The sequence below is a fragment of the Apostichopus japonicus genome, chromosome 14 (genome assembly GCF_037975245.1).
Source record: "Apostichopus japonicus isolate 1M-3 chromosome 14, ASM3797524v1, whole genome shotgun sequence".
NCBI classification, from domain to species: Eukaryota; Metazoa; Echinodermata; class Holothuroidea; order Aspidochirotida; family Stichopodidae; genus Apostichopus; species Apostichopus japonicus.
Window position 1 is genome coordinate 11,330,165 of NC_092574.1, and position 25,221 is coordinate 11,355,385.

The following is a 25,221-nucleotide window of genomic DNA, read 5'->3' on the forward strand; positions in this document are numbered from 1 at the left end:
AATCCTGGATCCGCCCCTGCGTATGGGTGTGTGTATGTAATGCGTGTATGCGTTAATGCATACACTGAAAAAATAAACTAGTCAATATTGCCACGGACTAACGTTAAATTAGTCTATAACGTTAGTCAATGCACACGGACTAGCAAAAATCTTCGTTTCATCGCTGCTTCTTAGTTAGTTTACACTGACTAAGGAAAATATAATCGCAGCTTAGTCGGTGGCGACGGACTAAGGTATTTTAACCCATGGACTAAGAACGATACGGACACCCGATTAACGCCATAATCGTAGCTTAGTCGGTGTCGACCGACTAATGTATTTTAACCCAATTCGATTCACTTCAATTTGGAAACCGAGAGGCAACGGCAGCTTGCTGGGCTTGGCATAGTTTCATACGATCACTCTAAGCAACTTTCAACCGTAAATCACCCAAGAAGGTCTTTAGAACAATGGAGGTATTAACTGCATCATCGGCCTACCTGTTATTCCTTTAACTTGAAGGTAAAATTAAAGTTAATTGTTAGGCCACTGGCACTAGTACTGTATTATGGTTAGTGTAACGCTACCGTTGTCACGTTGGCGTTTCGCAATACACAAGTGCAATGACAGTGAGTAGCCTATAGGCTTCTACTGGGTACTGCAGTGCATTCTCAACACTAAAGTGTGCATCCTAAACACCAATTAACAATGTGTTATGTGTGTATTGGGCTAGATTGAACAGTGGCACATAATCTTCTTATTTATTCCCAAACAAATGCTGGAACTATAAGGCTCAATAGTTTATTTGAAGTCTACACTCATTTGGTAAAGATTTCCTGTAATTTCCCATGTGAATCTAAATGGGTAGGCTTTGTGATATTGAATAAGCAAGGCTAGACCTTCAAACGTACAGTCACAGTAGGCTGAACAAATTATGTTGGCTAGTCAACGGTATTATATGTTGCGAGCAGTCAGGATGCACGCTTCAGTTCTATTTAACCTTTTCATTTATCATTTTTTAGTATTTAATTTCCGGTCACGCCCAGGAAACAATTGCGACATTCCTTCACGGTCGACTTGCTTACTGTAAGAAGTATTAACCGTTTTTTCTCAGGCAAGCTTGATAGTCTGAAGTTATTATAACATGTGCTTTTAGTATACTGCCAAAAGAGTAAGTTGTTGTATTTGTATTGATATTTTATGTAGAAGTAACGGAAAATTTAGTATGTTTAGTTTGGTCTAATTGCACGTTTTTTTTTCTGTCCAATGTAGTGCAGGGTTCACTTGCGCGAATTCAAATTATTCTGTTTATGTATATGTATATGCATCGATTCTTAGATTATGATGTTTTTTTGACATTTATTTGTAATTCAAGCATATCTGTTTAGTAGCAAAGTGTAAAGGTTAAGATTAATTAGTTTTCTCTTTTTGATCCTAGATTGAATGAAACTCATTGGCGTAAATAATAGATCAGATGATACAGTTTAACGCAGTTGCTAAAACTCTGGGTATTCTCTAGTCTTCGCCGGTCCATTATATACTTTAGTACTACTAGTAAGACTATATCAAAACGACCGAAGACAAACTTAGTGTAACAAAATACTGATTCTCCTCTAGCCTAGGTCTAAACAGGCTTGTTATGTGAGCAAGCAAAATAACAACTAAAAACGATTAGGCCTATAAATAAGTTGGCTCAGTGCATTTCTGTTTCTAAAATTTTATATTTTTAAAGATCATAAAAGCAAACAAAGATTTAGCCCATGTCTTATTATCTCTGTATTCTGGGCATTTGATTCTGGTTGCAATGGTGATGACACTCTCGTTCAAATTTTCAGCTTTATACAGTCTGCTTCAAACTTTGGGATTGTTTTTAGAGACTATAGTGGAAGCAAATCTCACATAACTTTGTGGTGACAACTTTATTTTTTTTTTCAAATGATGAATACTTTGCTGTTTCTTTCTTCCAGCAGGAATTGAAAAGCCAAATATCTGTCATGGGTGAGCTTTCCTGTGATGTACGACACCAGTGTGGAGGCAACAACAGAAGAGGAGAACTGTGTTATATATGGCTTAAAGACATGTTTAAGATGATATATTGGTACCCTTCGCAGAACAAAAGAGTTTATCCAAGACTCCAAAAAGCAAAGGAACAAGTACCATAGAGAAAAAAGATGGAAGAGTGAGTTTAACTATTGTACCCAACTGTTTAATGATATTTAAGATACTTTTCATAACCTGTTTTAAATAAAAAAACAGTCTAGTATATCATTTACGTGCAAGCTTCATAAGTTTGGTCAAATTTTCACTGATCTGTAGAGGGGTAGTCGAGAGGGTTTGGTTAGCTGGGAAGGTAATGGGAATGTAAGGGATGGGCGGACTCTGGCAGTGGTGGCCCACCAATATAAAATACTGGAAATTCCCATCCCTTACATATGAAGTGATACCATTTTCCAGTAGTTTTCAACTGGTTACATCATGAGCTCATCTAGGTCAATGGGGGATGGGCATTTTGGGGGTCTACTGGCAGGGGTACCCCACCAATAAAAATTACTGGCAATGCCCATCCCTTGTATCTGAAGTCCTAACCAACATTTTCCAGTAGGTTTCAAGTGGTTACCTCATGAGCTGACCTAGGTCAGCCGTGAGGGGTCAATTATAGATCACTGGCAGGGGTACCCCACCACCAATAATTACTGGCAATTGCCATTTGTTGCTCTTGGGGCCATACCTGACACATTGTTCTTACTTTGATGTGGTTACCATGAAAGCTGCTCTAGGTTAGCTATTAGGTGACTTTAAAATTGCTCTCCCAGCCACATCCACCACAGTCGGTTTGCCAGTCATCAGGTTTCATATACAGGAATGCATTGTGAACATTGTGATGTACCAGGCAATTGGTTACCTTCCCAGCTAACCAAACCCTCTGGGATCCCGGTCTATTGGGATCATTATTAACATGATTAACATAATTATTAAGCTTTGAGAAATAACTTGGTGTTATGCTGTGCAAAGCTAATAATAATTTGGTAAAGCTGCTATTCCTGGCTTATAATTTGAGGGACCTAGATTTAAATGTATACCTCCCAATATGTTATAAACTTTTAATGTAAATGTATGTTTATGATAATGTGAGTTATCATGTGCTATATCTGTATCTGTGCTTACACGTATATCATATTTTCTGTCCACAGGTCAATAATGGTGCAGATTTTGGCTTCCTGAAGACAAGTGGGAGGCCATTTGTAGTTAAGAGAAACACTCTTTGATCGTGAAGACTTAACTGGTGTCGATTTGGGGTACCACTTTAAAACGAAAGTCATGAGGAACCCTTGCCCAAGATTCAACTTTGCATTATTGTGCAGTGCTATACTTTTGCGATTCATGTTTGATCCATTAACTTGTCTTAACTTTGTTGGAAAAAAAATCAGATTTTCAGATTTTATTTACAGTGATTTCTTCTCTATTTGTCGAAAGTCAGCCTTTTGTAGACATCAGAAGTTTGATCAGAAATAAATACTGCCAACGTACACATTATTTGTGTTTCTTCTGCTCTCTTTTCTTTCAGTGATGCTAGTCAGTGAAACTAGTCGGGTTTAATTCTTTCAGTGAATCTAGTCAGTGCAACTAGTCAGTCGATACCGACTAAGAAAGGTTAGTCGGGAGAGGCACCATCCTGACTAATGTAAAACCTGCTATAAACTAGTCGGTGGCTCATATAAATTAGTCGGTAAAGACCGACTAATGTCACCAACTAATGTAACTGACTAATATACATTTACCAACTAAGAAATTGTTGATGGACTAAGCTGACGGACTAAGATGACCGACTAAGAAATCCAACTGACTAAGGAATAAATTAGTCGGTATAGCAACTGACTAAGGCTATGTTAGTCGGGAGAGGCACCAGATGGACTAACGTTTTGTTAGTCGGTGAACCAATTTAAGTTTTCAGTGTATGTGTATATGGAATGTGTGTGTATGTAATGTGTGTATGTAACGCGTGTATGTAATGTGTGTGTGTGACGCTTTAGCTTGTATGCACGATAACTCAACAAGGAAATTACCAATCACTACCATACTTGGTGTGTGGGTGGCCCATTGTGACTAGCCTGAACCCTGTTGATTTTGGTGCCGGCAAAGGTCACCAAAGGTCAGTTAGATGCCAAAACCAATATATTAAAAATAGCAATAACTCCCATTGACAGGGTCCGACATGGTTGATATTTTGGGAGTAGTTGTGCATGGGGTAAGGGATCGTTTCCAAACATAATGGTAATGTGATCGAAGGTCAACAAAGGTCAATTAATGATAAAAAAAACTAGTATTTTTGCGATAACTTGAGAACGAAATGTCCGTTAGGGCTGGGAGTTGCTTCAATGTAATCCAATTGTCGACCCGCATCTGGTGACCCTTGACCTCAATTTGACCTCTGTGACCTTTACGTGTTTTGGGGGATTTTTACAGTTTTGATGCTATTTTCAGATGTCAAAGGTACCTTCTGATCATAAATGTCCATAGGTTGACCCCGCGTGACCTTTTTGTGCAAAGTTATATGGGGTCAAAGTTTTTCGGTCGGAGTTAGGATGGCCGTACAGACTTGTCGATTTGTTTTTTGAGTGTGCTCCATATTCACAAACAAAGGCATGTTTGAGATTTAATTTGCATTCAGTTTTGTGAAGGGGCTCAATATACAATAGGTCTGAAGTACTCTTCAGCCAAACAGGAAAGAAATCTTCTTCAAAGATATTCTAGTGTTGGGTGATATAAACAAACTCAAATGGCCATCTCTTTCAGTTTTTTACACTCTGAGCTTCAAGGGTCAATAGGTTATCTCAAATGGTCCTTGCAAGATTTTCTTAATGGATAACCCGGTTATCTCCATGGTCTTAAAATTGCTCATCGATATATACTAGATGTCTTTTGCTTTAACAGTAAGTTGTGAAAAAATTTCACAGTGTTTAAACAATGTCATGTAACTCCCATTCATTAATAACAATTATTAAAGGGATGGTTGGTGGTAGAGCTGATTTGCTAGCTCAAAATAGGTAAAAGAAAATGTCCATGTGCTCATATAGCTTGTTTAATGACATTATGAATAATTATAAAGGTATCGCAGAGTTGGCAGTATTGCTGTGGGCATAAACAATCAAATTACTGACCGAATTGGATAAAGAAAATAGCCAACTCAAGGTCTGGGAAGGAAGTGAGTGGGGCATTCCACAAAAAAAGCAGTAATAGTATCGTAATGTAAGGACTTTGTCGCAACTTGCAAACACTACAAAGTTTGTTGAACTTATAGGCAATGTACTGATATATCATATCAGACTATGTATATTTGGTAATATATGTTTTACGAAAGAGACACCCATCACTTACGGAGGCCTGTACAGAACTACGAAAATGTTCCACAATTGAACATTATAATTTGTTTATTAATATTACTGATTATGATATGAAATCTAAAACAAAAAAAGGAAGATTTGGGTAACACTTATTACCTGCTTGCTAAATTGCTTACAAGCCAAATCGGCAAACATTTCATATTTCCCGGGCCAAATATGGCACATTCAAAAGCCGTGACAATTCAGTTAGAACAGAGATTTTGACTTATATTGGTCAGTTAAAAATTAATATAAGTAATTAATAACTTGTCAAACGTAACAAATGATTAAGTATATATCCTACCTATAGCATAACAGAAGTATCCAATGCACCGCCGAGAGATCACTCGTTATGAATAAACACGTTCGTCTGTGTGTAGGTTAATGCCTCTAACGTGCACGTTAGGATACATATTTCCATTGAAAATCGAACTTACTATCAAATATAATGGAACTTTGCACGGACCAGTTACTCAATACAGAATTCGCGAAGCTTGTTTGTTTCGTATTATGTTATTCTGTAGTATTTTTAGATGACAACCTATTGTTGTCCTTCTATAACCACAGTACAGTTTCCGCTATACATAGGCAACAATTACTATATGATAACAAAATCACCGACCTTGCAGTCACCATGCAAGCCCCATACCTATATATGCTTTATTTAGGTTTAACGTTTCAAGTATTATAGTTTCTACTCTATGAAGCATCTGAGGCACATATATGCAAGTTGATAGAAACATTCTTCCACTCTTTCGATTTCCCGTCCTGCCCATTGCAAGTAACCCGGTCTTTCTTCAGGTTCGAAAGTCTCCAGCCTTTACTCGAATTTTTTACCCAGCTCCCCCCCCCCCTCCTACCGACGCTTTTACCCACCGAACTCGTGACATATTAAGCTATCATTGACACCGTCAGCGTATTTTTTTCCCAGGACGAATAAGGGCATCGGCCAATCAAATCCCTGGATTCCAAGCATGTGACGCTTTTGCAGAAAAACATGTTCTGATTCTTTTTTCCTAGTTTTGACCCCAGATTATAAACGACAATCCTTCATTTTCTTAAGAAATGGGTTCCTAACCCACTCTCTAAACCCTAACTCTGATTTCAAACAAATTTGTAAATTCCTGAAAACCTGAAACCCTTGTTCGTCATGGGAATAAAAATTAGGCACACCGTCACATAACCGTGATTCCTAACACAGAAGGAGGGTATATAATGTACTGTATAGGTATCGCACTTTAATACAAACAGCTCTAGAGTGTGATATACATTTTGGTGATCACTAATTGAGTCATTAGGCGTTAAAGGAAGACTTAAGGGGGGATGTGTCATATATAACACACGGCATATTCCTCTTAGACTGGCGGTCTCAGTTTAGGCATAAATGTTAATGTTAACCTATCGTTTCATATGTTACATAGACAAATCAACACCTTACGTCATTTGTCTGTGACAAACTTGTATTGTTGTAAAAGTATACTCATTTGAGACCAGAAAACTAATGATATGAACGTAAAACTGTAAGTAGCTCAGCCATATTGATTGATGAGCCCACTGATGTGCTAGTGTCATTGCTCAGAAACACAGCCAGGCCTGCAGGACTGACAACGACTATCGTTGGTTAATAGTCCATACAACATATCAACTAATTGTTATTCTTATAGTCTATGCCAGTAAGTCATGGAGTCTCGACTACAAGACTGATATCCTATTGTGTATATGTATGTGTATGTATTTTTGATCCTCCTGCAAGCAGGAACTCGCGAAGAAGCCCCATTGGCTTATCGAAGCCGCACGCAAGCTGACCGAAGTCAGTCTCTTAGATTCATATTTAGCGTCCATGATTATGAATTGTCAATTGTCAACAACTCTGTAACTGGGCGACATACATTAATCTTGGAGTGACTCGAACCGGGGACCTTATGATTTGAAGGCACCGGCGTTAACCACTGAGCTATAACACTCCATATGTCCATGATTGTCATGTCCATATTGCCATATTGTCATGATGCAAATCTGGGTTGCCAAGATACACACCATTTGTCAATAAACTATTTGAGATACCGCAATGCATTCTGTGAGAAAAAATAGTTGAGAATAAACCTTTGATAGCAACCTGCATGCTGTTATGAAAAATGTAGATAGGCCTACACACATTAATTAAAATGTAATATATGTACACTACAGAAACACATATCGATTTAATCATTCCGTCTGGGTTCGATTGTAAAGTTTAGGTATTATCCAAATTAATTTATATCAGTTTGATCGTTTATAAACCTTTCATTGTTTTCATGACTTTTCATGTATTTCCTTTCCAAGGGACTTTATGTCAGTTTTCGACGGCCTTGGGTAAGATTAGCTACGTCTAATGAATGGAGGAAAGAACTATTGAATGAACAAAAGAACGAATGAATGAATGAATCTAAAGGTCAAATTTCCATCCTTTTCTTATCTTATGAAAAATATATGAATATTGATATTGTGGCAACAGCTCCCTCCCTCCCTCTCCCTCCCTCCTTCCTTCCTTCCTTCCCACCCGCCCTCCTTTCTTCATACCCACCCTCCTTTTACTTCTTTATAAGAAAATCCTAACACCCAATATTATCCCTTGGATATTGATCAGCTTTACTATTATTGTTCTTAGACAAAACGATACCGTGGTAACATTGTTTTAAAAAAAATAGAAAAAAATAAATAAATTGACATTATACAAACGGAATCTATAAAAATGGATTTCTTTTCCGTCTCTCTTTATGAGTGAGTAATGAAACTGTGCGACAGAACTAATGAACAGTATCGACAAACTCCGAAAAGACAAGAATGTTATAGAAGAAGCTCCCGGTTGTAAAATAAAGCCTTTTATACGAAGATCGTTATTTCAAGTCCTGATTTAAATCTAATATTTTCTTTACCTTTACTTGAATATTGATTATTTCTCTTCTTTATCTTCTCCCCACGCAATATTTCGTGGTTACATATTTCGATAACAATATTACGATAACGATAGACTATTTATCAAAAGTTGGTGGGTGTGAGCTATTAGAACATTAGAACCGCCATGAATTGACAAATCATCACACGAACGTCGATGCAGTGAGCTACAAATCTCGGGATTATATATAACGGAATATATAGAGTAGGTTGGCGTCTATCTTGGCGCAGAGTGCTCTATGTCCATTGGACAGAGCGGAATATATGTTGATACTAGATGAGACTAGTGGAACACTAGTAGTTGTAACTCGGAGTTTCACGCTTTGTAGCGATCTTCAGACAACTCGAGTTGTCTGAAGATCGCTACAAAGCGTGAAACTCCGAGTTACAACTACTAGTGTTCCACTAGTCTCATCTAGTATCAACATATAACGGAATATATATATATATCTGGAAACAGGTATGTTGAATTATAACTTTAATACTGCATGCAAGTATGTAACTTCTAAGATCAGTCAAATCTATAGTTTTCCTTCTTTTAAACATGAGCATTTATTTTGTCAATTTAGTTTGAGAAAATCATAAATGCAATAGGACATATAGGTATATAGATACTTTTATAGAGTTGATTCTATTTTTATGTAAAATTCAAAACAAAAGCAGTAAAGGATAAAGCAAGATTACGAAAAAGAAATAAAAATATTGGCATAGGAAGCTATCAAACTGATCTACGTTATGTAGATGGTACGGTGACCCAGATTGGACACACAAACGTTTACGATTTCATAGTATCCTTTAAACCAAAAATAATTATTATCTGGAAATGTTCGACTACATAAGGTCTCGAAATATCGGTTTTGATATTTTGTTGATTTCTTCCTTGTAATTTCTCGAAGTTAAGGAATAGTAGGATAGGGTTTAGAGTAGGCAACTAAGTAAGAATAACTGGCGATTTTTTAAATTATGATTATTACAGATAAATTTGAGGAAAATTCGAAACTTTGACAGATTACGGGGTTTTTGAAACAAGAAAATTATGATCATTAATTACCAGGCATTATTTTTGCTACTACAAACGATCTAACTGAATGATGCATCACCGGTTACAAAAGTGTGCGCAGAGACATACCCCCCCCCCCGCCTCCCACCCCCTTGCTCCACCTTGCTTAATTCGTTGGAGGGGTAGCTCTGCAGGGGAAGTGGCCAACGATATTTTGACATATTGAGTATTCTATATTTACTTAGACTTTTTAAATATACGAGCCATAGTGCAAGTAACGGGTACAATAGCTACTGGAAATATACTGAAAGAACGGGAGTAAGCCTTTGACAAGGGATGGGGTGGTGGTGGGGTGGGGGTGACGGTGGGGGGGGGGTTGGATCGTCACGACATATCACGAAATTTAACAAAAGAGAAAAGTGGATGGTTGGGTACTAAATGCATTTTAGAGAGAGAGAGAGCGATGATAATACAGGACAAATACTCAGTCATTACATATAGAGACTGCTTAAATATCTCGTTGTTATTATACAGGGATATTTAGTACCACCTCAATCCTTTCGTGTTAATCCAGCTTTTACACTTTCGGAAACCCCTTTTTTTTGTTTCTTGAATTTCAGCATTGATACAGCTATGACAGCAACTACGGCGGCATTGACGGTATTTTTGACGTCATGGATAGCAACGATGTTTTGTTTAACTGATGGTAAGTAATTAAGCTTATACAAAAGCAACTACTCTACATTCATAGGCACACACACTCAAACACAGGCATACACATGTATTCATTAGGCTTATTATGTCATCCATATGCTTTGTGGAATCAAACTACGAAATATAACTCTACTAAAGACCGAGATGAAACAGGAATTCAACATAATTATCCAAACCTTGCTATATTAACTTGATTTACGTTAGGTACAGTGGCGGAGCGTCCATACAGTCAGAGGGTGCGAACCCCCCCCCCCCCCCCCCCTTGACGGACTCAAATGCGCTCTCAAATACCTATTGACATTTGCCACATTTTGTTGGTGTAATTTCCTGTCAAAATGGCGATGACACCTATTTATTCTTCGTTTATTTGCAAATTAGCAAGGCCCGGAAAGGGTCATTTCCGGCGATCTAGGGAGTATCTTTACTCAAAAAAAAAATCTGTACGCTCCGCGCCAACCTGTGGTGGCGCTCCGCTTAGATAGTGTCCAGAGCCGTATATAGAGAGAGTTTGGCCAACTGGCGATTTGTGACGTCACACGCAAACCATGGGCATCAAAATAGGTCCAGTTGTCGTTACCAGTTGCGCGAAACACGAAAAACACCACACACAATATATAGCAGCTTTGCACACTGTGCTCGTTGCGAACAAACGAAGCGACTCAGAATGTCAGATTTTGACAGGCATACGAGGAAGAAAATGGATATCAGGTAATGAATTAGAGTATGCGTTAGTTAATGACATTTACGTTTATCTTCACACCTGAAATGCATAGAAAACTAGCTGAAAACCTGTCATTACACTTGTTTTATTTTACGCCTCATACTACTAGTCCTACTTTAGTCATACAAACGAAAAGCACACATCACAGTCCTGGCTAGGCTAGATTACAGACGCACAACTATAGCATCAGGCCTACATGAATAGATCCTTCAATTAAGTTAAGTAGGCCTACACATAAAATGACAATTTATGCTTCACTGATCTTTTCATGTTTGCCAAAAAGTAGTTGTACCAGAGGTCATTGTATTAAACTCCAGAAGTTACATAGTAGGATTAATATTCGGCATAACTTTTTCTCTAAAGTCTAATACAACTTATACAAGGGTTGTGAATAGATGGAATGGTTTGCCTGAGAAGGTTGAATTGCAAGTAGTGTGAATGGGTTTAAGAATACTTTGGATGAGTACATTAAGCATTGTAATTGGGTATGACATTTGATGGCCTCGGTTTTATTCCTCTCATATAGCCTTAGGGTCCTTAATGGGGACTTGAATGTCTCTCCTGGTCTTTTTTTCTACTAAACTAAACTATATACTTGAGTGTAGGAGTTAGCAATAGTTGGGAGTCTGTGGGCAAACCTAAGACTGATATTGTGGTGTTAATTTCTCAGGAATGTAGTACTAGGCTATAGTAGGTGCAACAGATTGAATGGGTCTGTCGAGAAAAAAAAACCCTGCAACAACTGAAGACTGGTGTATGTTGTAGCTTATGTATTTTCCATTAACATATATACTATAAGGTCATGTCCTTAATAAGGTTTCATGGATCACACTGACATAGTGTGCCTACCTGTCAGTGTTGTCAACTGAGCACAGGGCTGATGACATCATTCAGTTTGTTATTATGCAGACAGCAAATGGCCATAATGATAATTATTAATTGTTACTTATTCTTCATACTGCCCTTACTGGCCTTACCTGAACAGTGATGTATAAAAATGCAAGAAGTCGTTAAGCTTTCCATTTAAGAATCGTTTCAGCCTGTCCTATTGCAAACATATGATTGGCAGGTTTCCACGTTACATAGCTTATCAAAATGGAGCTGTTCTGTAAAGCAAGAAAATCACACATATGCATGCATACAAACACACTCATATATAACAATTTCTGAATATCTTTTCAGCTGCCCAAAGGTACTGGAATGCAAGCTCTGTTGGGTGAATTAAAAAACCCTCATTGTACTCTTTTATCATGGTCAGCGTAGCTGGAACCAGCAATGATGGTGATGTGGATTTGACAGTACCTAGACAAGAATTCAATAGCTGCTTTGTGTTGAAGTGGGTTCAACTTGCTCAAGGCCATGACAGGATGACGACTAGACATTAGGATGAATTATCTGTTGCAGAGCTCTATAAACCAGGCAGTTGTTAAAACATCCATTGGGTGACCCTCACATTCTACCAGGCACTGCATCGCAGAAGCAAAATGAAGTGTGTGTGATACCTTCATCTTATGAGAGTGGAATGGTATCAGTGTGGCCTCTGTCAATTTGGCTTCAAGTCTTTGTTTTCTTGAAAGCTGAGAAGATCTTTCAGTGGTTTCACACTGACCTCTGTACTTGACAATTCATGTGTATTTGCCAGCTCAGGAGGAAGCCAGATTTTAATTACATTAACCAATGCTGACTTTTTTTTGGACATGTGGTACATTTGCAAGGAAGTGAAGGAAGCAGTTGGAGTTGCATGGATGTGGAATCTTGTTGATAGTCTGGCAGTCTTATCCACAGATTATCCCAAAGCTTCTCCACATTGCCACATTCAGAACTTATTACATTGATAAACTTGAAAATTGCAGGAATCTAACGAAGCACCCATCAAGGGAATTTGTTTGTATAATTATTGAAAGCTGTGACCTTCTGATGTGACAGACCAATGTGAAATAAAGGGCAGTAGATTACCTTGTAAATGAACCTTGTTATTGTTTGATTGTATCTAATGTTTGCAAAATTTTAAGTTGCATGCTACCAATTGAAACATAAATCTTTCTCTTTTAATGGGATATACTTCTCCTTAAAGGGTGTGGAGACTCCCGCCCAAAGAAACGTCTCATGCCGGTTATCTGACCTAGTTTCGAATGCGGTGTAACAGAAGTGTTAGACACCACCATTGATCCCAGAAAATACACATACAGCTTGCTACCATCTGTAAATAGACATTAGTGTACAGTCAATACAAACATCACAGTCAATACCCACAACACAGTGCACATAGCAGCGTGGACATCTCAGGTCTAGATATAAGATAACAAGGTATCAGGTTTCATTACTGTCTGCATTTTGTAGCGACACAAAAAAAACTTCACTTGCAAGCAACGGAAAGTAAACTTTTTCAGAGCGCGGCATGCGGTTTAGGGCAAGTCCAATACCTTTAAATATACTGCATCGGTTGTTGTCACTTGATCATTTGCTTGTGTGTGAGCTAAACAGCTTAAATAATATGTAAAAAAATAATACAAACTTTCAAATTGCCAGATATTTACTTGCTCAAAATCATTATCCAATCATGATTTGTTGCTATCCTTGAGTCCATTATTCAGATGATGAGGCAGATTCCCTTCAACTCTCCATGATGAAGGTAAAACCTTATATCTTAACCAACTGCCATTGAGTGTCCATTTGAAAGTTTCAAACACACAAGTGCATTGATTAAAACAAAGACTTTATTGCTGTGGTTGCAGGAACTGGATTTCAGTCTAGTAGTCACTCACCAGGTTTGTCATTATCATAGTCTGCTAACTGTGGCTTTTTTTGTTAGGAGTTTTTCTTCAGAGCACATGTCACCTTTGATTTGTAAAAAAAAGTCCTGAAATTCAGGGAGTTAAAATTTACTGTCTAAAGATAATTTAAAAAGATTCTTTTTAACTTCAATCGTCAATGTGGGTGTCAATTAAGGAAATAAGGAGGTACTGATGCAACTTTGATAAATGATAGTTGACTGCATCCAAATTAAACCAAGGCCTAGGCTATACTTTTGAAGAAGAAAAAATTAGGCTGAATTCATGTTAGCCTAAAAAGGCTAGGCCAATGCTGACAATTAACACAAACCAAGATCATTTAACCATTTGGGCACTTGTTTATGGCATACTAAAAGGGTCTATATAATTAGGCCTGTATGTGTACACAACCCACAAGTTGCCAATGAGTATAGACCTAGCCTAACTAGTTTAGGCCTAGGCTACTTTGTTTTCCTTAGACCTAGTTTAATTGGGCCTTATACTGTGCCATATTATGTAATGTGCTATAACAGTTGTAGTAATAGCAAGAATGGTCCAGGTCTAACTAAGCCAAGGCTTAACTTATGCTTAGGGCATAACTAAGGATTAGGGCTTTACGTGATGCCTAGAGGCTAGCCCACCCTTTTACATTAAACTAAAAGCGATACTTTTTTAGGCTAGGCATAGCCTAGGCATACAATAACTAGGAATTAGGATAACTATATGTGCGACTGAAACTGCCATGCCTATGATTAGGAGAGCTGGCATGATGAAATCGAATTTGTGGATCGTAAAACGAGAGAGAATAGCCATGCATATAATTACAGAAACCAGTCTGAACGTAAAATTCTCGCATTGCTTGTACATTACTCGTATTACACTAGGGCCTATGGCTAGTATGGGCCTAGGCTACACAGACTTTTTTTTCATTAGATCTCCATCTTGTTCTTTCTACTTCCAAAAAATTCCTCTTCTTTTATGGTCAGTCGGATAATCAAACAACAATATCCATGTTCTGACCGATTGCAGCATCCCCAGCACCATTTCTTTCATAATTTCGTACTTTTTTCGTGTACACAAACGATAGTCTATACACTGTGAGTATGCGTGTCGTCTGCTATAAAGTTTTCAAGTGGACCTATTTTACCACCCTGTGTGGGCGTTTTCCCTCTCGACCAATCCAAATCGGTTACATGGTTGGCCAAACTCTCTCTATATACGGCTCTGATAGTGTCGAAAGCGTCCCTACAGACCATTCTCGGCCCCTGACCAATACCCCTAGCTCCGCCACTGGTTAGGTACAGACCGACATTTACTGCTGATATGTTTAGTTTGGGGGCTCCTTTATAACGCATATTTTTTCTTTCAAAAAGATACCTGTGTTTACACTATAGATCAGGATTGCACACGGATATCCAAATTAAACATGCGCGAAGTCACGTTTTTAGTGTAAGTTTAGGCAATGTTGAGATGGTTCAAACTATGCAATATTAATTAAAGAAAGTGAAAACTGACTGAGGGTTGCAAAAGAAGCTTCACATATTTACGGCTCTAATGAAACCTTCCGCATGATTTGACGTATTAAGATCATGTATCAATGTATATATGTAAATGTATCACGTGATCCAATGTGTCACAGTTTCTTACTTAAATCGGCTATCTATAGTATAAACTTTGCCTTATGATTTAGCGACGACTTTTTTTTCTGTTTTCTTTTTTCTTCTCCTTCATAATAGCTAAAGTTTGCTACATTTCCACCCAAATGAGGGACGGGTGTTTTGAGTGGAAACTCTCCACAAAAGATACCACCAATTGCACCTCTATCATTTTCGGAGGATTTAAAAATTCACTCGAAGAAACAAAGGAAGACGAGATTGTTTCACGTTTTGTTTCTACAGAGGCGTTGCATATAGAAAGCTTTCTACAAAACAAGGGTAAGTAAAAGTGTAAGTGTAAGGGTAAGTGCTACTCACTATATTCATATAACTTCCTTTAAATCACATTTAGAAAGCATTCAGGGTAAGTTTAAGTTTAAGTGTAAGGGTAAGGGTAAGTGTTACTCACTTAGTTATATAAAATTTTGTATATAACTGTTTTCAGGTCACATTATATTATATTCACCCATATACAGGCCTAACGAAGAAGGGAGAGGGGGATAGGGGGGGTGGTGTCAGGTAGTGGATTGCACTAATGATGATGGGGCAACTTCTATTGTCAGTCAGGGGGTAACAGTTCAATCGTTGGATGTTTCACATTCAGTCATGGGAAATATGAAACTACTTTTATGGGTGTCCACTCCCTCTTTACAGCCTCATAGAAGAACTTTCAAGAGTATTCGTTAGCAGAACCTTGAGTTTATAACTACCTAATTTGTAGTGTAAATGTGCCTCAGAATTCACCATTTGAAATATAAACTTCTTCTCTCGTTTGTTGTTGTTGTTGCATCTATTACATCACACGAAACTTTTTGAAGTTCACTCAAACACAAAGGCAGAGACATTTGCCCCTAGATTAACCCCGCATGTTGAAGCTTGAGTATGACCAGCGTGATCCAGCTTTCTATTCACTCTCTGCGCATAGTATCATTAACATTGTTAGTATCATAATAATGTTATATTAAACATCCACAAAGATACTGTATCATAATTATATAGCATAAAACATCCACAATAATATGGTTTCATGTAGTATTACCCGATTCACGTAATATCATACAATAATATTGTATCATAATAATATATTGTAAAACATGCACAATAACATTCTTACATATGTATTACCCGATTCATAGAGTATCATACAATAATATTAGCCTATGTCATGATAATATAATATAAAGCAACCTCAATAATAGCTTTGCATATAGTAATACCCATACCATATAGTATCATACAATAATATTGTATCGTAATAATATAATATAAAACACCCACAATTATACTGTTGCATGTAGTATACAACCCCGTTTCATCACATAGTATCATACATCAATATCATAATCATATTAAACATCCATGACAATATTGTTGCATATAGTATTACACGGTGCAATGAAATATCATCATAACAATTATATTGTTTTTTTTTGTTTACTTAATTTTATTATTTTATATATATGACAGTGCAATAATAGTGTAGGCTAGCATGTGAATCGGTTGCCCTAGTATGCTACAAGCAAAACAAGGTCTTAAGACTACTGTCTTTCATCTGATGACATTGCTGACAATGTACCCGACAATCTAATTGTGATTGATTGATTATTGATTTATTTGTTGTTTATAACTCGTTGGCTCTGTTGCTATTAGCGAGTTTTCCTTTTACTTTATTATATTTCCTTACTTCCCTTCTTTCTAATTTCATTTATTTTCCAGACACTTCGTCGTGTCCCACCAACATGCTTTATCAGACCTGCTCCCGCTGCCAAGGCACTTGTGACAACCCCAATAGTTGTCAAGGCAACCAATGTGCGGAAGCTTTCGGTTGTGTTTGTCCTGAAAGATTTCTAATAAAAGGAGGCGACTGTGTCCCTCTTACAGAGTGCGGTTGTTACTTTCTGGGTTTTGTGATTCAGGTAAGGAGCCATTTTTAAAATTTCAATGACTTTCTCTTATATACGGTTGTTTGTTTGGGATTTTTCGCCTCAGACGGAGAAACCGCGTCTCCTCATGCACATGATGTACAAAGAGTATATAGATTTCAGTCTCCGTTTATGAATAAAATAATTGTTGATATGTCCATATCCGACGTGCTATAAAGTAAAAAGTATGTACGGCGCTCTTCTATAATTGCGTATGGTCTTCAATTTTAACAAAGTCACTATATAATTGTCGTTCAACTAACGGGGGTCATGTTAAGACACTTTCCTAGAGTTGTTCATCAGATTGATGTTAAGAAGAGGTTCATTTATGGTTCTTTTCGAATATGAATATTTTAAATTACTGGTAATTTAGGCAAATCATAGGCATGCATATCTATGCAGTATAGCAATCAAAATTGGAAAGAAGTCCTCTTGCTGCTCAATTTCAAGCTAATGGGAAAATGCTTTGAAATGGAATTATTCACTATCAAATAGCATCGAAAACGTATCATTTTAAACATAAAAACTGCATTCGCAATAAAGTTGAACTTAAATTCAGCTGTTATTTGACAATATTCTACGTTTACATTTCAATATTCCATAGCCCGAGTGTATAACTATACTGTAGACCGACTAATCTTTACGAAATTCCGAATAGTGCTCTTTTCATTTGTGTGTCTATCGGTCGATAACCCTGAACTGTGAAAAAAAAAACCTTGAATATACGATTATTGGGCATTTTATTTGCTATATAATTATGGGTGTATGGGGTGCGAGTTTGATTTGGTTCTAGTATATAGAATCAAATCTTGTATTTCGTATTCCGTACCACCTACAGAACGGCGATTTTGCAGTGAACTCCGATTGTAGCGTCAAATGTTGGTGTCGAAGTAGCACACTCAATTGCATCAGGCCCTATCGGTGTGGTACGCATGCGTCGTGTCACCAGGACGGTAACGTTGGACAGTGCAAATGTCTTGACGGTTACTATGGTGACGGTGATAAATGTGAACCTTTGCCGTCGGATTGTCTGGAATGGTACAAAATGGGCTTTCGAGAAGACAATGTCTACGAAATTTCACCGGTAGGCTGGAATAGGCCTAATGTTAACGTATATTGTGACATGAGATCAGGTGGATGGACAGTGAGTATTTTATGGTTTTCTTCAATCCAGTACACATGTTGAAATTATAAAGGTGTATTAATTTTACACTTGTGATCTGCAGAATACAGTAAAATGTCCGTAGTTTTGCATTTATCGAATCGCATGATACATGACGGTAATCTCATCAATGGACTTTATTGACCTCATTTTGATCTTTACTTGTTTGTTATTGATCTCATTGTATCTCTAGTGTTTTCGTTAATCTTTAGTGTCCTTTGGAGTCTTTGAGGTAAGTTTTGTTTAAGCCAAAAACAAAGAATTAATCTCTTCAATCTACTCATTACAGGTTATCCAACGACGTTCTGATCCTAATGTTAACTTTTATCGTGGTTGGTCTAACTACAAAGCAGGATTTGGGGACAAGCGTGGAGACTTTTGGCTTGGTAATGACGTCATACATTACGTCACCAGCCAAGATGCGTACATTCTTCAGGTCGATATCACCAGCGTTGACAACAATATGAGTCGATACGACATGGGGCCATTTTTGATAGGACCTGAGAGCAAGAACTACAGATTAGGTATACAGTTAGTATAAAGTTTAAAATATCTTTACAATACGTGTATATGAGTGAAAACGTAGATATATTTTTTTTAGCGACATGGTGAGTGAAACATCTCTCGATTGAAGCATTAAGTATCAGTTTGATTGTATATGAGTGCACCAGTTATATGAGTTCTTACTACTACAATAATCTATCCTTCGAATTTCTATTAACTGCAAGTTTAATAAACAAACAAAAAAGTTGGATTAGCTGGTGTTTATAACCCAAACAGGTGACAATGATAACAACGTCTTTTAGCATTCACATCGGCCACCGTCTCACTAAAAAACAGAGCAAACCTGGGTATGAAACATTGAGACTTACTATAATTGCTAATAAATCAGACATATTTACTGTGTGTGACCAGACTTGTGTGTGTTGGGGGGGGGGGGAGGGTTCACTACGGGCGGCAAAGTGGCGGGTCTCAGTTTGTATATTAATGAAAGGCCATGCTTAGTGCTTGTTACATCACATATAACCTTCTTATTAATCTTTACCAATAATGTGAATTTTACTGTTGCGATTTATTTTCCACAGAATATGGGTTGAATGGATCTGTGGGCAACCCATTCAGCACGTACGATCATTATGGTGATGCATGGAGTTGCGTCAAGTTACACGAGGGTGCTTGGTGGTACGGAGATATGCGTAGTCACTGCTCTACTGTAGATGAAGAAGTTGCATGTAACTATGCTAACGATGACGTGACTGGTTGCTACGTGACATGCACCAATAATAATTTGAATGGGAAATTTGATACCTCGTTATTTTGGAACGGGACCATTTGTAATATCAGAAAAACTGAAATGAAAATATTGCCATCTTGGTAAACCAAACGTGGATATCATCTCCCTTTTTTCCTGTATTAATTAATCTATTGATTAATCTCTAGAGTAAGGCAAAATATGTCACCAAAACAGAACTTGCATTGTTTCATACTGCAGGGTGGCAAAAGTCTACAGTGGACTGACGACCTTTCTTACTGGTTTCGAACATTTGGGCAGCCAATCAGTGTCTACTGCCTAGTCGGTTAGGGTGTCAGCATTTAAAGCGAGAGGCTCGTGTTCGAATCCCGGTATAGAATTTTTTTTCTTTCACTGTTCTGGTTTTTACAACTCATTACAATATTATATATATATATATACATATATATATATATACGTATATGTATGTATACGTATACATATATATGTATACATACATATATATATATATACATATATATATATATATATATATAAATATATATATATATATATGTATACATATATATATATATATATATATATATATATATATATATATATATATATATATATATATATATATGCTTCACTTATATGCTTTCATACTGCTTCATCACGAGGGAGAGATATTCGGCGAGTGTGTGTGTGTGGGGGGGGGGGGGTTAGTAATTTCTTCACGTGTACGCCTAACATTCATGCAATTATTGCAACACAAATTTAACATATGAAAGGTTTTAACATTTAGTTAAATTGTATTGACTTTCTATTTACTGCATTGCCAAATAAAAAATATTTGTTTTATGCTTGAACAACAGTTTTGTGCAAATAATTACCACTTAATGCAATATTATCATTACTAGGAACTGCAAGTTAGTATTCACTAACATATTCAGATTTGCAAACAGAATGACTTAATGCTAACTAGAAACATTTCTTATCGAGCATGGGTTTGCAACTCGTTCACCGTGCATGTTTAAGAAATATAAACCTAACAAACGGAAGGCCGGTAAAATATCATTTATCTCGACAAAGTAAACAAATTAATCAAATCAAATCGTCTTTAAAAGAACATTATCTTATTGAAAGAAAGAAATAACAGATTGATGAAAGCATCATGAAAGCAATGGTTACATAGGGAAGGGTTGTGAACCAATCGGCCAAATCGTGTAGAAACAAAACACACGCCAACTATTATTGTTATTTTATATTGTTTGACCCTGTATATGGGTTTACAAATTGTTTAGAATCACAATTCGTTGAAATTGGGTGCTCATGGCTGCATACTACGAAGTGAAATGTGGTAAACAAAATTCAACGTTTTGACCGACGCGTAAGATTAGATGCAATCTTGGAACGGACTAAACACCATGACATGGTTGAAACCAATGTTCTTTGAGAGATAGGGAAAATAAATTTCTACTATTACTTCTCTAACATGTACACGTCTTTAATATAGAGTGCTTTATAGTGCTATATGACCGGACTTTTCATTTTTATTCGGCCAACGAAATTTGAAGATAGCCAAGATTTACGGCTTTTAAAATGCCAAAACCGGCTGTCCTGATATAGAAATGGCGACAACCGGACAAGTACTCGAACGCTTCGTTGGTATAGAGCACACGGCGTGTAATCCTGCAGGATGTGAAATCCGTTCTATACAACAATGTCTTTATTCTCTCTTAAAACAAGAAAATCACATTTGACAAAAATCAACTAAAAACTACATCCGACATTTCTCTAAAAGTATTTTGAAATATCATTAATTTGAGCATAAAGTAACCGAAAATATCATCTAAAAGTTTCTATAATATACGCGGGCTCCTTTTTCAGAGGTTTGCAAACCAGCCTATTTCAAAGAAATTATGGATAATTACAATAACAGTTAGTAGTTTCATTGCAACAAGGAATCATATCGCGGTTTTCAGTGTCCATCAATGGTGGTGCTCTAATTAAACCAGCTTCGTGGTCGGATATTAAGTTCTGTACGCTCTCGATTAGGGCATCGAACTTGGATGGATCCAGGGGCCACGACTCTGTCGGATCGGCATCCAAATCAAAGATGAGCGGTGGGTCATGTTCTGTGACGCACTCTTCAGAAACGCTTTTCTTGTTACAATCAAAGTAATGCCCAGAAGGATAACCAGCTGGCAGGCACACATCTGCAAATTCTTCTGGCGTCTTATCGGCTTGAGTAAAGAAATGGAGTTTATATTTACCGGACCGGACAGCGAAAAGAATATCGCGGTTATAAAAGAAGATAAAATCCCTAGTAGAGGGCTCTTTTCCAAGAAGCACGGAAACGTCGTTGACACCATCGTGCTCTACGTCAGTGGGCATTTCACCGTCAGCCAGATCCACAAATATCGAAAACAGGTCGAGAGCACTGAAGATTTCATTCGAAACCCCTGGCGTGATTACCCCAGGCCAGTAGGATATTAAAGGTACACGGTATCCACCTTCAAAGGAATTGCTTTTAAATCCTGAAAGAATGATTTGTTTTTTCAATTGTTAAAATACTTTGAGAAAACAAAAGAATGAACGTTACTATTTAAAACCCCAGAGGGGAGGAAGGTGGAGGAAAGGGGAGGAAGGGGCAACTTCCACCGTCAGTCGGGGAATGGTTAATTCGGGGGGATTTTCTTTTCATTTGGACAGGGAAGAATGAGACCATCGCTGCGAGTGACCCCCCACCTCCCCTACCCCCGCCCCTCTTCCAATTTTACATAAGGAAGTTGCGTATAGTATTTATTAGGACAAGTATGCGTACAGACGTAATTATAGACAATATATTATAGTCGAACTATGAATCAAAATGCACCATTTATTAATTAGCCAATAGAAGGATAAGGAGAAAACTTTTCACGAAGCAGGTTAAGTAAATGTTTTCAATACATCGAGTATCAAAGACATATGGGTTACTTTTTTCTCCCGCAAACATCTATAACTTCTCGATAAATTCATTTCTCACAAAGAGTGACCGTGGGGTTATGTTATGCCGTTGATACAAACTTATAGACTGATCCGTCTTAATAGACTCACCTCGAAATATTCCCGGATCCCCTGCATCCAAGCAATATTCTAAATGAGGTCCATGATCGGACATGAAAACCACTAAGGTTTCTTTTGCGATTTCCAGTTCTTCCAACTCTTTGATAATGGTACCTACTGCCCAACTTAATTCATTGATGTTGTCACCATATGCACCTTTAAAATCAATATTTAATAGAAAAAAATGATTATGCAATATATATTCTTTACTGAAAATAGAGAGACAAAAATTGTTAGCAAACTCCTTATCTACTGCAAGGAAAGCCTGTGTGGGTAAAACTGTAACAGTTAGAGGGCCTGACATTTTGACCTTCTGTGGATATACACTCGTAGGTGGGGGGGGGGGGGTACGATGCATCGGAAGAAGATCCTACTTGGATCGGAACGTCAGGCCCTCTGACATGTACATCTTTATTGAAAAAAAAAAATAGAAATGCGGCAAAGAAGTGGCTGAATAACAACTTCTTGGAGATAAGATCAAATGCCTTTTCCAAGAACAAGAACTTCGCCCTGGATCGTACTGAAAACTTGACATAAGTTATTTGATCGTTTTAGATAGGCTTCTATGAGCGATTTCAAATCCCTAATCCTTACTAATAGTGTTAGATGTTTCTGAGAGCTTTGTGCAAAGGACGACGATTGCAATGGAAGTCTCTTTACGGATATCTTACAATGAATATAGAGCATTACATATGATGCATTGTAACTTTTATCTTAACGATGGTTTCCATCACACGGTTTATTTTTCTAATAAAATAATCAAAATAAATATAGAAAAACAAAACCAATGTAGATCCATTCCTGGAGAAACCAAGTTTGGATTTCAGGTCGGGCCCTGAACAATTACGTCATCGGACCCCCTTTCAGCACCCTTCTTTCCTTCAGTATACCAGCATAATGTGGAAATGAGAATACAATGTTCTTTATGGCATATATTTCCCCGGCCTTCTCTATATTGTGTCTGGGCCCAAATCACCCGGGGTGACCCGGCCCGTGAATTTTTCCCACCCCTTCTGGTTACCGTGTGGAGAATATGTCAATCATTGATGATTAACCATTGATTTAACAATGTCAAAAGTAACAGCTGGACTGTACTGGACCTTACTCCTGGCCGAGTGACCCCACCCCTTGACGAGTGACTCAACTCCTTACCGAGTGACTCCGCCTTGCCGATTGACCTTTCCCTGGCCAAATGACCTTACCCCTGGCCGAGTGACTCCACCCCTGGCCAAGTGACTCCACCCCTGGCCGAGTGACTCCACCCCTGGCCGAGTGACTCCACCCCTGGCCGATTGACCTTACTCCTGACAGAGTGACCTTACCCCTGGCCGACGATCCTTTAAATTGAGCTGATGAAAACAACGGTGCGTGTGGGTGCATCATCGCAAAGTAATAGAAGAAAGGGCCATCTTTGTTTCTCCTTATGAAGTCCACGGTATCATTGACAAATAATGTCGTGAGATTTTCCTGATAATACGGCTGTTGAACGATCTCATCTCTGTAATATAGGAAACATTTTGTGGGATCAGGGGTATTGTCGTATCTCTGAAGAAGAATAGAAAAGTTTGTCAAATAAAGTAATGAGTAAATCGTCGTGTAGTACAGCTAAATGTAACTATTGTTCAGTTGTTCAGGGATCGTGGAGTGGATGTGATGGTGCATGCCCCATAGGCTTTTAGTTCACTTTCCTAAATTGTGCCCATTTGCTTAGTTTTAACAGAACGTATAACTTTTTTCTTGTAATTAAAAAGTATTGTCTGTCATTTAAAAAAGTGCCCCTTCTGTAACCAAAAATATTACCATTAAATATTTCAATTAAAATTTCGATACGTGAAAAAAAATAACTCAAATACTGGAATTTGAGGTACAGAATGCAGAGAGGATCCATTTCTGTCAGAAAGTTTCTATTAAAACAGATTTTGTGCTACACCCCTGCAGATAAAAGCCACTTGCCCGCAGCCCTCCATACAAGTTTGGTGACTCTCCCCCCCCCCCCCACCCTCTCACCCCCGACCCCTCTGTTTGAACCCTATTCCATTTGCCCCTGCAGTGACGTTAATTTAGTCTGTGCATTGGAAGTTAAATGGACGTATTTATTGCTAATGTGTTGTCAGTTCGCCTATATTTATATTATCAGATGGTTAATACTTTCATAATATTTTCCATAGACCGTACATGCATGGCTTGAACGTTTCACACCATTCGGCCATCGAATGATGAATGTCTTCCCGTCAATCTTTCGAAGGACCTTTGAGCATACTTTGTTTGGAAGTGTATATCCTTCGCATACAATAAACATTTTAAGCAAACACGATCCAATATCTCTCCATAACTCTCATTCATCATCAGCAATTTAATAAACGATTTTGCGTCTCTTATTGACCTCTTATTGATATATCGAAAACAGCTCAGAGATTATTGTACACCCACCAGCAATATTTTATCAGATGTGAATGAAAATAAAATTAGCCTTGGATATAAGGAGAAGGACAAGCTGATTCAAAGTAGGAAAGGTAAACCCTGACATGCGCAGATGCCTTTCTTGCTCCTGAGACAATGTGAAGTACATGAACATAATGTATATTGCTTGTTGTGTATTTTAAAGTCTACTGCTGACGTGATTTTTTTTTATTAAATTGA

General features: G+C 37.7%; 3 protein-coding genes and 2 long non-coding RNA genes across 8 annotated transcripts in view; 3 read left to right on the forward strand and 2 right to left on the reverse strand.

The window, feature by feature from the left end:
- Positions 1-5,830, reverse strand: part of LOC139980251 (alpha-N-acetyl-neuraminyl-2,3-beta-galactosyl-1,3-N-acetyl-galactosaminide alpha-2,6-sialyltransferase-like) — a 31,273-nt gene extending 25,443 nt beyond the window's left edge. Inside the window, exon 1 of the mRNA XM_071991797.1 lies at positions 5,665-5,830. The gene's annotated coding sequence lies outside the window, so the exon portion shown is untranslated. The remainder of the gene's footprint in view (positions 1-5,664) is intronic.
- Positions 1-17,068, forward strand: part of LOC139980263 (uncharacterized) — a 43,556-nt gene extending 26,488 nt beyond the window's left edge. The window contains exons 3-5 of the long non-coding RNA XR_011797490.1: positions 9,915-10,000; positions 15,237-15,434; positions 16,872-17,068. This is a non-coding gene — a long non-coding RNA (uncharacterized lncRNA). The remainder of the gene's footprint in view (positions 1-9,914; positions 10,001-15,236; positions 15,435-16,871) is intronic.
- Positions 36-4,097, forward strand: LOC139980262 (uncharacterized). 2 transcript variants are annotated; one of them, XR_011797488.1, is made up of 3 exons: positions 36-1,150; positions 1,947-2,158; positions 3,171-4,097. It is a non-coding gene; the product is annotated as an uncharacterized lncRNA (long non-coding RNA). The 2 variants fall into 2 exon arrangements; XR_011797489.1 differs by having other exon boundaries at positions 1,950-2,158.
- Positions 17,069-17,844: 776 nt separating the features above from the next.
- Positions 17,845-19,996, forward strand: LOC139980254 (techylectin-5B-like). The gene is made up of 3 exons (XM_071991800.1): positions 17,845-18,221; positions 18,529-18,763; positions 19,325-19,996. Exons 1-3 carry the CDS (start codon positions 18,123-18,125, stop codon positions 19,615-19,617), a joined length of 627 nt encoding a protein of 208 aa, XP_071847901.1. The 5' UTR covers positions 17,845-18,122; the 3' UTR covers positions 19,618-19,996.
- Positions 19,997-20,265: 269 nt separating this feature from the next.
- The window catches only part of LOC139980248 (arylsulfatase-like), a 128,382-nt gene continuing 123,426 nt past the window's right edge, over positions 20,266-25,221 (reverse strand). For all 3 annotated transcript variants that reach the window (XM_071991791.1, XM_071991790.1, XM_071991792.1), the window contains 3 exons: positions 23,904-24,126; positions 22,573-22,737; positions 20,266-22,013 (listed from right to left, as the gene is read on the reverse strand). In XM_071991791.1, the coding sequence (XP_071847892.1) occupies positions 21,394-22,013; positions 22,573-22,737; positions 23,904-24,126 (1,008 nt within the window). In that variant the 3' untranslated portion in view covers positions 20,266-21,393. The remainder of the gene's footprint in view (positions 22,014-22,572; positions 22,738-23,903; positions 24,127-25,221) is intronic.

Excerpts from the sequence above, each read along its gene's own strand:
- LOC139980254 (XM_071991800.1), top strand. The coding sequence starts at position 18,123 with ATGGGCTTTCGAGAAGACAATGTCTACGAAATTTCACCGGTAGGCTGG. Across the intron at positions 18,222-18,528 it reads TGAGATCAGGTGGATGGACA|GTTATCCAACGACGTTCTGA; the intron begins GTGAGTATTTTA and ends TACTCATTACAG. Across the intron at positions 18,764-19,324 it reads GAGCAAGAACTACAGATTAG|AATATGGGTTGAATGGATCT; the intron begins GTATACAGTTAG and ends TATTTTCCACAG.